At 36.0% G+C, this 12,324-nt stretch overlaps 1 protein-coding gene across 1 annotated transcript in view; it reads right to left on the minus strand.

The window, feature by feature from the left end:
• The window catches only part of Cadps2 (calcium dependent secretion activator 2), a 575,996-nt gene that overhangs the window by 126,434 nt on the left and 437,238 nt on the right, over window positions 1-12,324 (minus strand). Inside the window, exons 14-16 of the mRNA XM_023703422.1 lie at window positions 7,023-7,086; window positions 3,583-3,706; window positions 1,594-1,614 (exon numbers count right to left, since the gene is read on the minus strand). Of these exons, the coding sequence (XP_023559190.1) occupies window positions 1,594-1,614; window positions 3,583-3,706; window positions 7,023-7,086 (209 nt within the window). The remainder of the gene's footprint in view (window positions 1-1,593; window positions 1,615-3,582; window positions 3,707-7,022; window positions 7,087-12,324) is intronic.

Consider the following 12,324-nt stretch of genomic DNA (forward strand, 5'->3'; position numbering starts at 1 on the left):
GGCTCATAGTGATCCTGTTTTCAGCCTCCCCAGTGCTGGGATTACAGGCATGTGCCACTATGCCCTGACTCAGTTGCTGGCTCAACGCACCCTGGGGGCAGGACTGGCAAGGCATGTGGGATGAGAAATTGAGCCCTGGTCCCTGTGCTTGCCAAAGCAGGCACTTAGTCCACTGAGCTATCTCACCAGCCCAAATCTAGATGTCTTTAGATGGAGTTTTTGGGGTCTTCTATGTAGAATATCATGTCATCTGCAAATAAAGACAATTTAACTTCTTCCTTTCCTATTTTTATTCTTTTTACTTTTTTCTCTTTAATTGCTCTGACTAATGTTTCCTGAACTATATTGAATAGTGGTGATAATGGACATTATTGTCTAATTACTGATTTTAGAGTGAAAAATACTACAATAAAATTGATGAACCATTAGCGAATCTCATTGAAAAGAGGAAAGGAAAAACACATATCCAAACATTTAGGAATAAAAGAAAGAAATCACAACAGCTCTCACAGAAATCTAGGAGATTATACATACTTACTAAGAGGACCTATATTCTAATAAGATGGAAAAGACAGAAGACATGGAAAGATTCCTAGGCACACAAAATTGAACAAACTATATCAAGAAGATATAAAATTTCTATATAACCTGATATCTGCCAATTAAACAAAATATAATTAAAAATGCAATGACACATAAAAGCCTAGGCCCTGATGGATTTACTATTGAATTCAACAAGAATTAATTAATTGATTGGTTTGTATGGTTAACTGAACTCACAACCTCACACTAGCTAGGCATGTACTATACCACTGCACTATATCCCCAGCCCTCAACAAGAAATTAGAGAAGAAGTAATGCAACCAATGATGAAAGTCTTTAAGTAGCTGAGAGGGAAAAAGTGCTTCCAAAATTATTGCTGCAAGCAAGTATTAGTGTGATTCTAAAACCAATGAAGAACTGGCCAGAAAGAAAACCACAAGACAATCTCCCGAAAAAACTCAGATGCAAAAATCCTTAGTAAGATACTGGCAAACAGAACATAGCAAATTACCAGAAAGATTATATTCCATGACCAAGCAGGATTCATCCTAGGGTTGCAGGGATGGTTCAATATATGCAAATCAATAGATGTAATACACCATATCAACAGAACCAAAGAAAAAAATCTCACGACCATCTCAATAGGTACCGAAAAAGCATATGACAAAGTCCAACACCCATTTCTGATAAAAACGCAATAAAAAATTGGAATACATTGTCTTTATCTCAATCTCATAAATGCCATCTATGACAAGCCAACAGCTAACATCATATTAAATGATCAAAGCCTGAGCGGTTTAACAATATTATACATTTCAACATTCCTAGGAGGGTAGATATTATGTTATGTGTTTTTAAACCACAAAATAATATTAATAAATAAAAAAGGAAAGAAAAACTTCTGCAAGTGTCACATTTATAGTCCAGATTTTGGTAATGGTGTTACAGCTGTATACTTATCTGTAAAAAACAAAAACAAAAACAAAAAAAGCTAATCACACCATGATGTAAAAAAAAAAAAAAATGACACATGCATATAGTAACAATTACCTGTTTCCTTTTCTGCTGGGCCTAAAACATAAGAAAAGAGAATTTAGGAGAAAAACAAAATCTACTCATGTTGCTCATATAATGCAGAAGGCTGATCATGCAAAGAAAAACCTACTTTTTTATTTTAACTTAAATTTTATTTAGCTCTTGATCTGGTCTTGGAAGTAGATAATGAAAAAAAATCATTTTCCAGCTAATGAGCAAGTATTTTGATTTTCTTTTTTCTTTTTTTTTGTGGTGGAACTGGGGATTGAACTCAGGCCCTTGCACTTGCCAGGGAAGTGTTTATTCCACTGAGCTATCTCCCCAGCCCCTAATATTTTGATTTTCTGAAAGGACACATGTGATTTGCCACCATCGAGTGGACTGTTAAGATTCCCTTATTAGAATGTTCTCGCATCAGAACTGAGGTAAGTATGGGGCAATCTCAGGAAGGCAAAAGGTAGACATGATCCCTGTTCATGTGCAAATTGGTTTTTATACATACAACTAAAATTTTTTGTTTCCATTTTTAAATGGTCACTATGTCTATAAAATATACAGAGACACACCGAAAAACATGCTGTATTAGCTTTCCAGTGTTTTTATAGATAGTAACAGCAAAACTACAAGGAGATAGTTAAGAACAAAAGGTATTTACAGTTTTCCAATATGCCTCATAACCTTTATATAAAATATATTCTGCCTAGAAGTTTGAAGATGTCCCCAAACTTTTCTCTGACAAATATGAAAGGCTTTAATGACTATTATTATATCTTTTTTTCAATCTGTGGTCTGAACACTCAGTATTCACAAACATGAAAATAATCTGAATGAGTATTCAAACTGAAAACTAATGTGTTTATCTTCCCCTTTCCTTAAATGATCTAATGTTCATTGCTTTTGCTTTAACACGACATGATATCATAATTAATGATGTTAAACTGGTAACTAAGGAGGTTTCATGTTGTTACTCTCGTGATATAATATTGGTTGCTATAGTAATGAGATGGCTTTTTTGTTAATCACTCGAGAGGTTGGTTATCACATGCTTGTTAGAGTTCTTGGCCAGATTTGGAAAGAAAAAAGGAATGAACGCACAGTCAATTATAGTCAGTCTTTTGCATTGGCTAAATTTTGATAAAACTATTCTAAGATCAAATGTTCATAAATTTACTTTTCATTAAGTGCAATTTTATATCAAAGTTGGTAATTTTTTTTTTGTAAAGAATGACATGGGTTTTACCCTCAGGATAAGGATTTAACATTAACTGTAAACTTTTCCTGCTCTCCAATACTGCTAGATGTATTATACACTCTGGTTTTACAGTAATTTGAGCAAAGGATTTGAGGGTTTTTTTTTGAATCATTCAAAATATTGATTAAACAATAGCTGGTTATGTGATTTTGCCACAAATTATAATCTAAACATTTATCCTTAAACATTTTAAATATCTGTCTCCTTCTTGAATAAAACCTGCAGAGGAAAAGAGTGTACAGTCCTCTCAAGACATTCAGTCTTTCAAATGCATCAATAGACTGCAAGCAATTAAAGCTGTAGGAAGTTCCACCCAAACTTTCATCCTTATAATCATCAAGTTTCTTCCTTCCCTGTGTTACACTGCAGAACAGAAAATAAAATTACATAATACTATACTGATGCTGATTAGACAAAATCCACAACCCATAGTTTAAATGTTAGACATACTTACAGTAATGTCAAAAAATACAACCCATGAAAACACCTTTGGTTTCTTGAAAACTCAAAATAAGAACAAAGAACAACTTAAGCACGAATCCTGGGTCTTTCATTCAAGCAGAGTCCCAGGAGGCATATTAAAGCAATGAATAGGAAAAAGCTCTTCAGTTCACCAGCTGAGATTTTAATGAGACATTTCCCTTTGCCGCGGTACAGGATTGTTCAGACAAGGCAAGGACTTCTCATAGCAAATTCAGTTAATAGGCATTGTTGGTCTCCCTGCTACTTCGGCAATTGCTCACTGCACTGACCTTCTATTTTGGCATATTCTGTGAGTCTAGTGTAATTGATCAAGGCAGCTTTTTCGAGGCATTTTCTGACCACTTTCTTCACCTCTTCTGCTGGTATGGGAGTGGCAATATCTTTCATTAAAACCTACCAAGAGAGGAAAGAAGGGAAGAGAGAGAGAGAAAGAGAGGAAGAGGAGGGGAAAGGGGGAGGGGAGAGTAAAGAAGGGAGTAAGGGGAGAGAAGAGTACAGTGGGGGTAGACAGAAGGGGAGGGAAGAGGAGGGGAGAGAGATTACATAAAACAAATACTAAAACACAAATTACACATGTGGTCCTAGACCTGACTGTTCCTAGAAAGGGTCCTTCGTAACTTGAGGGGAAGTAATGAGCTAGCACTTCACAACTGGAACCTAATCCTCCTGTCTTGGATCCTCCTGTCTAAGCCTCATTTATGCACATCAAAACCTCCCACTGGCGAAGCCGCCATTCAGTGTGGACTGTTACTTTTCCTCATGGGACCCAGACACCATTAGAGCAGCTGTTTCAGATCAGGATTACAGTTCTTGGGGCAAATAATAAACAAAGTTTGTTTTTCACATCCTAACTTAAAAGGCCTGAATCTTTTAAGCAGTACATATTTGAAAACAATTAGAAAAATTTCATTGAACATGGTGTAACAAAAATCAACAGCTCTAATATCACTAATTAAACTATAATGACTGTGACCTGCTGAACATACCATGACAAAAAAGAAGGGGGGACTTCTTTGTCTTATGGAAGTGACTGCTTACAGATTATCAAATGCATAATACGTGGGAAATTTCTGGAGTTTTGAAAAAACACTTGCTTATGTGCTCTTGAGTTCCTGAGATGTGTTTTTGATATCTCCTTGCAAAGTTTTATTTTTGGAAAGGGACAAATAAAATTATATCCAAAATTCAAAATGTCATACAATTTTAAACCTTTTTATATTGGTGCTTTGAAAATTTTAAAATTTTTTTAGTGATAAAACTCACAATAATTTTTGCTTATATTATTAGCCAAAGTCTGTTTTCCCAATTGCAGATTTTCTGTACTATTTACATTCAAATGATCAAATGTATAGCAAAATGTGAATACAAAAAAGATAGTATTTTAGGAAGTGCTATAACTGTTCTATCTGTTCTATAAAGTTTTATCTTAGAATACTGAAATTACATGAAAACATTCATTTTCCATTCTTTATTCATTCATTCTTTATTCTTTGTTGTTTCATTCCCTTTTTACTCAACCATATCCCAAATGATTTTATAATTTTTCAAAATATCAGTGATCTTTTACATTTTTGAATTTTTTAACACAAGTTTTGATTTTTTTGAAATCAGCAAATTTAGATATTTCAAAAAATTCTTCCCCTGTCAAATTCAAGTATTCTTCATATGACTCAATATATATTAGGCACTTTAATGAGAGCCTTATATAACTTTCACATTAGACTCTTTTTAGGCAGTGAAAAATGTTTTTTGAATAGCAAAATAGGTATAATCCTTAAACATATACTATTATATGCAATTACTGCTAAAATTAATACTATGATTATTTTTGTTCCATTACACTTTTACTAATAGACTTCCCAAAGTGATAGACTTTATATATCAGAAATAGCTATTGATAATTAGGATATATGTGTCTGCCACAAAGGTCAGTCCAGGGCAGTAATGACAAAACTATGGCAGGTGTGTTATTGTGTTTTTCTTTTAAGACAAAAAATGGTAATGTACAAGTTTGTTTTCCTAACCTAAAACCTCAGTAACATAGTTAATCGCAGTGTTGGAACTTTGTAATAAATTAGTGGCTTTGGGGTTGCAGTCTGGTACTAGGTCTCTGAAATTTGGTGTAGAATTTGCAACAGCAATAGTTCATATTATCTAAGAGCTACACACTAGCTCTGTAGTGGGAGGGGAGACCAAATCTCCTTCCCAGGAAAGTGCATACAAGTGACTGGCAAATGCAAAAATGGACCTAGCAGCCTCTGCTTCCATCTCCTCTCATGTTCTTCCAAAGTCTCAAGAGGTATTACCAATTCACATATAGATTTTATTTTTCTAAGTTGACAGTAAATGCAAAAAATGAAGAAATGTCCCTCAACATTTCACTCAGTTCAGCAAGACATGTGATTAGTGACTCTGACTGGAATGGGGGTCACTGTCCCCCTGCCACCTGTGGGCGCAGGGCACCAGGCATCTCTGCTGTGGCTAACTCTTCCCTGCTGAGAGGAGGAGGCAGGCTCTGCCATGGAAACCAGAGTGCAGAGCGGCTGGCTGCGCTGCCCCTCAGGACAGGAGGCAGCTCCAAAAAGTAAAGCGATGTTTGCGATGTTATTTTATTCATGACTCCTTAACAAAGAAAAGGGAAGGAGTGATTTGAAAAGCCTGGGTTTCATGCAGCTGTTAATATTACAAAAATTCTAATGAAATAATTTTTACAGGAATATTTCTAGCATACAATACACAATAATCAGGGATAACATAGGGATATATACATGAAATCTAGCTATAATCCAAAGATTTCATTTTAAACATCAGCTCTAATTCTCATCACCAAGTTCTTAACTCACTGAAATGAAGCTGTAATGACTCAACAGTGTCTTTCCTCTCTGCTTTTAATAGAAATCTTAATAAGCACTGTAATTTCTAAAGTTAACTTGGCCGAAAATACGCAAAAAAGTTAATAAAGTAAGATGAGAACAAGTGAATTGAAAATTATACAGAGTATAACTAAATTTTTTTTAATTTTGAAATTGACAGGATAAACTGTATTACATAACCAATAGCATAAATGGATTTATAGACCAATGAAAAAGATAGTTCCCTTTCGAGCCTTAACTGACACAGGAAGAGTACATACTTTGGTTTAAAGATTTTTTTAGGATGGACATTACTTTGTGATTCATTTTGTGGTTGAAATACATGTCTGCCATTTGTGAATTTATATGAGGTAACATACAAACTGGAATGATAAATTATGAGATGAATTTGGAATGAATGGAATGATACATTTTTGAATACAAAATGCTAAACTCTGATTGGCCTGAGGACTATGATGGGCAGAAGGACAAGCAAAGCAGAGGAGAGAAAGGAAAAAGATGATCAGAAAGTCCGAAAAGCAGAGATAACTAACTGAAAAGAAGAAGAAGAAATAAAAAAAGACAATTTGATGAGAGAAAAAAAAGAGGTGGAAAGTGAATAGTATCAAATAAAAGCCATCATGTCAAGCTAAGATGGCAGCGGAGGGGCTCCAGGGAGGGAAGGACCACGGAGGGAGAACAGGGACACAGTAAGGAAAGGTGAGAAATCTGTGATACTCAGTGGCCTCAGTAGAGTTCAGACTCGTGAGGAATGAGACTGCCTGCATAGTTCAGTAACTAAAATGTCAAGCAGCTGGGAGCACAGAGACTATTTATGAAGGATTGTGCATACATACCCTTTCAAGTAATGAAAGTGTAGCTTTTAGAGCACCTTCAGGTCGTCCAAAGGGAAAACAGTATCTTTAAAGACAAAAGAACAAAAAAAGATCAAACATGTAAAATCCAAGACCTCAATGACTCCCGCTACGGTGCTTGGTGAAGTACCATAAAAAAGCAGTTAACATGGCATCAACATTCAGGGAAACTGCATCTCCCCAAGTCCACCTTGCCCTATGATTTCAATGCTTTAAGCAATAAAGGTATCAATGAATGTGATGAAAAAGGCTCCTGATGTTTGGATGATGCAAGTGCTACATGAATACAGCCAAGAAAGAACCTCAGGGTCATGTGTAAAGAGATAAAGAATAAGTATCACCTCATCATTCCCTACTTGAGCTTTGTGCCTATTCAGATTGCACAAGTAAATGACACGTTGCCTCCCATTGCCTATATTTACAAGAGACTAAGGGTACAACCGACGATGCACATACAGCTTCACCAACCACAAAAGTGCCAGGTCTCCCTTGCGCTGCACTTGCCTGGCTACTATAGTGTCTAATCCTTCTGCTTCTGGCAAGATCCACACAGACCCTCTGCAGTTCTCAGTCAGCAGTTTCTTGTCCCAGGTAGTTTTGGTCACATATATTTTAAATACATAGCTACTAGAGGACAGGTAACGGGGATGTTTTGAAATCAAGGACAGAGGAGGCTGGGGGAGTAGCCAAGCTCCTCTAAAGTTGGTTGCCCCATGATGGTAAGGGATTTATTGCTCTCTACAGCCCTTCCCTATGGCATTTTTCACAGGGAAGGCCCTGGACAGAGGGATCCTTGCTGCAGTGCTTGCTGCGTTGAGCCAGGTACAGCGATGCACCCTCTTCCAGGCCTGCAGCTCCCTTGCCAGGATCAAGTCTACAGGCAGCCGCACTGCCCTTAAGCTGCCACCTTACTCTGACCTGACAGTCTGCAAAGTAATGATGGTGATGGAAGTTTATTCAGCTCCATGTCTTGTTGCACTGTCTGCGGGGTCAAAGGACACACCTTCCAGGTACGTGGACATTTCAATAGGTTTCCCGTAAGAAGGCGTAATGCATTTTTATTTTATGAGACAAAATTTCAAAGAGAAAAAAATATTTTTTTCTTTCCTTTCAAAACAAAGCAGTAATTGAATTTATCTCAGAATTGGATTTCAGTTTCATTAAAGTTTCATTAATCACAGAAAAATGCAAATAAGCGCTACATAAATTTAGTCAACCAAGTTTTTTTTTAGACTACTGTATTTATCATTTTAATTACCATTATAGACTTTTCTTACTTAACATTGCCTGTATCTAACCTATTATTGGTCCTCCTACAAAGGCCATGACTAATTTATTTTAATAGAATTGTCTTTGTGTAGTGGTACATTTTAGAGCATTAGCAAATTAACAAAATCGCTTTAATCATTCTGTATACTATAACACTTAATCCACCTTTAAATAAAACACAAATTGGGTTCTTGTAGTTCCCTCCCCCTGCTTAATCTTTTCAGTGTATTTGCATAATCCATCCATTGTCTTTCCTATTGTTTATTTCCATTAACCTGTGGGTGACACATTTTATGAATGGAATGTTACTGATCCCCAGATTACATTTAGCATTTCAGCTCTGAAATCCCACTGGGTATGTTCTGAATTAGCATTAGCTGCCCACGATGTGTAAATAATTCAACACATTTACAGAGTACAAGTAATCCTGAATCAATAAAGTACAGAAAGTAACTAATTAATCTTTACAAAATGAGTTATAAAAGAAGGGAACCATTTTGTTATGCTTTCAGGATAAATATTTTGGGTTTTTACCAGTCAACCACCTCTGTCACAGCAAGGCAAAGAGGAAAACACTCAATTATCAAATAAAATTCAACCACATTTAATACCTAATCTGAATAAATTAAAGTCAACCTCATTCTCACTTTGGTAAATTAATTTCACAGATAAACAAGCCCCTGTAGACTTATCCTATGATTAGGTCTTTTGCTTGCCTTATGCATTGTTAAATATAACATTTATTTTTATTAAATTTATACTTGTATATATGCTAAAGAGGAAACTTCTAGAAGGCTTTTTAATGAAAACTGGAAGGTTTTTCTATTCATTCTATTCCATATGAAGTAATCTGGATTTTCTAGAGAAGTCAACTTTTAACTGATAATTTTGATATTTAAATTTCATATCCCTAAATTGTACACTAGTACTTTCTCTTGATTTTCCAGTTTGAGATATTATCCTACTTCCTTTTCACTATGAGAAAGAAATGCTTAGTATTTATTTTTATATTGTTGGCAGTGCTAGGGATTCAAGTAGCACACTGAGCAAGTACTCTACTACAGAACTACAACCCCAATCCCTGCCTATATTTCTAATGATCACTTTATTTAGAAGTGTATAGGTAACGAACTGAACATTTTAAGAACACACAATTTCTCTTCATTTTTTTCTGGCAGCACTAGGGGTTGAACCCAGGCAAACACTTTATCACTGAACTACATTCCCTCTCCTCTTTAAGTTCTGAGACAAGGTACTGCTAAATTGTTCTAGGTAGCTAGAATTTATGATCCTCTTGCTTCAGCCTCTTGAGTTGCTAGAACTACAGGTAAGTATGACAACACCCAGTCATAATTTAAAATTTAAATTTCCTAGGGCTGGCTGGCCAATTAGCACAGGGGATAAAGCACCTGCAAGCAGGTGTAGGAGCTGGGGTTCGATCCCCAGCCCTGCCGTGCCAGCCCCACCCCTAGGGCATGCTGAGACACCATTGAGACTGGGTGTGGTGGCGTAAGCCTGTAATCCCAGCTCTTGGGTGGCTGCAAACAGGCAGGTCACTGTAAATCCAATCTAGTAGTGAGACCCTGAACACCCTGTAGACCCTTCATTAAAATACAAAAAAAAAATAAATAGATAAAATAAAAAATTAAATTTCCTTAAATTTTAACATGCACACATGCCTTGTGAAATCACACACACAAGGTAATTTATGACCTCCAGAATATTTCTTCCCTACACAAGGCAAACTCTGATTGACTTTCTATTATTTACTTAGTATGTTTAGAATTTCATATAAGGGGAAATATATGGTATATATTTTCTTGGGTTTGATGTTGCTCCTGTCACAATTATTTTGCTATTTCCCCTTGCTGTGGTATTTTTCCATAGTTGATAACTTTATATTGCTGAATGGTATTCCACTGCAGGTCTGGCCTAGAGCGGGAGTATTTGTCTCTTTCACAATCATAAGGTATCTAATCTTCCATACTGGCTCCTTGCAGACCTAACTCTACCTGACTGCCTATATTTCTATCTAGCTCATCTGCCTACAACATTCCCTCCTCTGAAGAAGTAACCCAACTGCCACGAGGGAATGATGGGCAATAAACACTTTGGCTTCTTCAGACTGAAAGGGGTCATAGTCGTTGACCAGCAGTTAAAGATGCTCTCTAGAGAGTCTATCTAAAGACCCTCCATAGATACCAGGCACTTTCATCTCAGGTAGGTGCAAGTCTGGAGGAGACAAAGCCAAAGAAACAATTAAGTATTCCTCAGCCAAATAATAACATCAACAGGACAATTATGAATATAGTCAAAGATTTTCACCAAGAGGAGACAGTAATGACTTTTTATGAAGAGCATAAGGGTAAGGTCTAGGGAAACTTTGAGTCTTACATGTTATTTAATATCTTGAGGGGCTGTTGAGACATTAGTAGAAGGATCAGAAATATAACATTTAGTTTTTACAGTTTTGTAAGTATCTCCCTGTGCTGCTGTTAGAATCTCCCTGTGCTGCTGCTAATGTCTAATTTGATTTAGGTGGATGGCCTGTTTTATTAATTTTACTTTTTATTTGGGAGCGAGAGATCAGTTGTGGTGTCACTAATTGTAATTTTAAATTACACCTCACTATTGAGTAACAGTGCTGAATAATGTTTCCTGTTCTTTTTATCATGTGTATTTTGTAAAATAAGTTACAAATTTTTAATTGGTTGACTGGTTGATTCAGTTTTTTGTTATTGGTTTCTTGAGACAAGGACTCATTATGTAGTTCAGGCAGGCCTTGAGCTCCCTATGTAGCCCAAGATGCCTCCAACTCATGGTGATCTTCCTGCCTCAGCCTCTTGAATGCTGCAATTACAGTTATGCACCACCACACCTAGATTCTTTATTTATTTATTCATTTACTTTTTGTGATACCAGGGATTGAATGTGGGATCTTGCATTTGCCAGGCAGGCTCTTGTGCTGCTGAGCTATATCTCCAGCCCCTAGATTCATTTTTCATAATTAAGTTTTAACAGTTTTTATACATAGTGTAAATAAAAATAACCCCCTTCTGTAGGTTATATTGTATTATATAAATATTTCTTTCAATTCTGTGACTTTTTATTTGATGATATCTTAGGGCAATCAAAAGATTTTACTTTGATGAAGTTCTACTAATAATTTTTCCATTACATATTACAACTCTGGTATTTTATTTAAGTATCTTTGCTTAGTCTAAGACACAGAGATTTTCTCCTACATTTTCTGGGTTTGTTATTTTAATTTTTTTTCTTAAATCATGGATGAGTTTTAAACTGAGAATAATTTGTATTTTAATGCTCAATACTACCAGCACCATTGTGAATGGTGATAAAAGCTATACTTTGCAGGTTGACTTTGCATATTCAAAGAAAATCAATAGGATCAAAGTCTGGGGCAGGGAGAGACTGAGGTAGGAGAGAAAAAAACAAACAGGAACAAAAAGAGACTAAGAAATCATAACTACAAAAATTGTACTTTTAATAAAACAGTGCCTTCTGTGATATAAAGTCATCCAACGTAAACTATATCAGCTTTCCCTTGGTCAAATTTATGTTCCTCTTCTTCCAGAATCATCATATTCAAAATTCCTCAGGAATATTGCAAACCCATAAAGTGGCTTTATTAAAAATTAAAGAACAAGAATCTGACCCCAAGGTAAAGGAATAGTTTGAAAGAATTCAGAGAATCCTTAAATGATCCACATTAAAAAAAAAAAAAAAAAGCAGAAACTGGGCTGATACTTGTAAAATGGGCTGGTATCACAGGGGATGGCCCTCCTTCTCCTTGGGTTTCCACTCCCTCAAGAGAAGCATAAATGTTCTGAGTACCTGGAAATAAGGTGCCTCTCTCTCAGAGGCCTGTATTTCATTCCTTTAACTTCCACATAATAAAAGTGTTCCCATGTCTCTGACTCGTCCTGAAAATTCTTTTTTTTTTATTTGAGAGAGAGAGAGAGAGAGAGAGAGAGAGAGAGAGAGAGAGAGAGAG

The sequence above is a fragment of the Octodon degus genome, unplaced genomic scaffold (genome assembly GCF_000260255.1).
Source record: "Octodon degus isolate 3935 unplaced genomic scaffold, OctDeg1.0 scaffold00170, whole genome shotgun sequence".
Lineage (NCBI taxonomy): Eukaryota > Metazoa > Chordata > Mammalia > Rodentia > Octodontidae > Octodon > Octodon degus.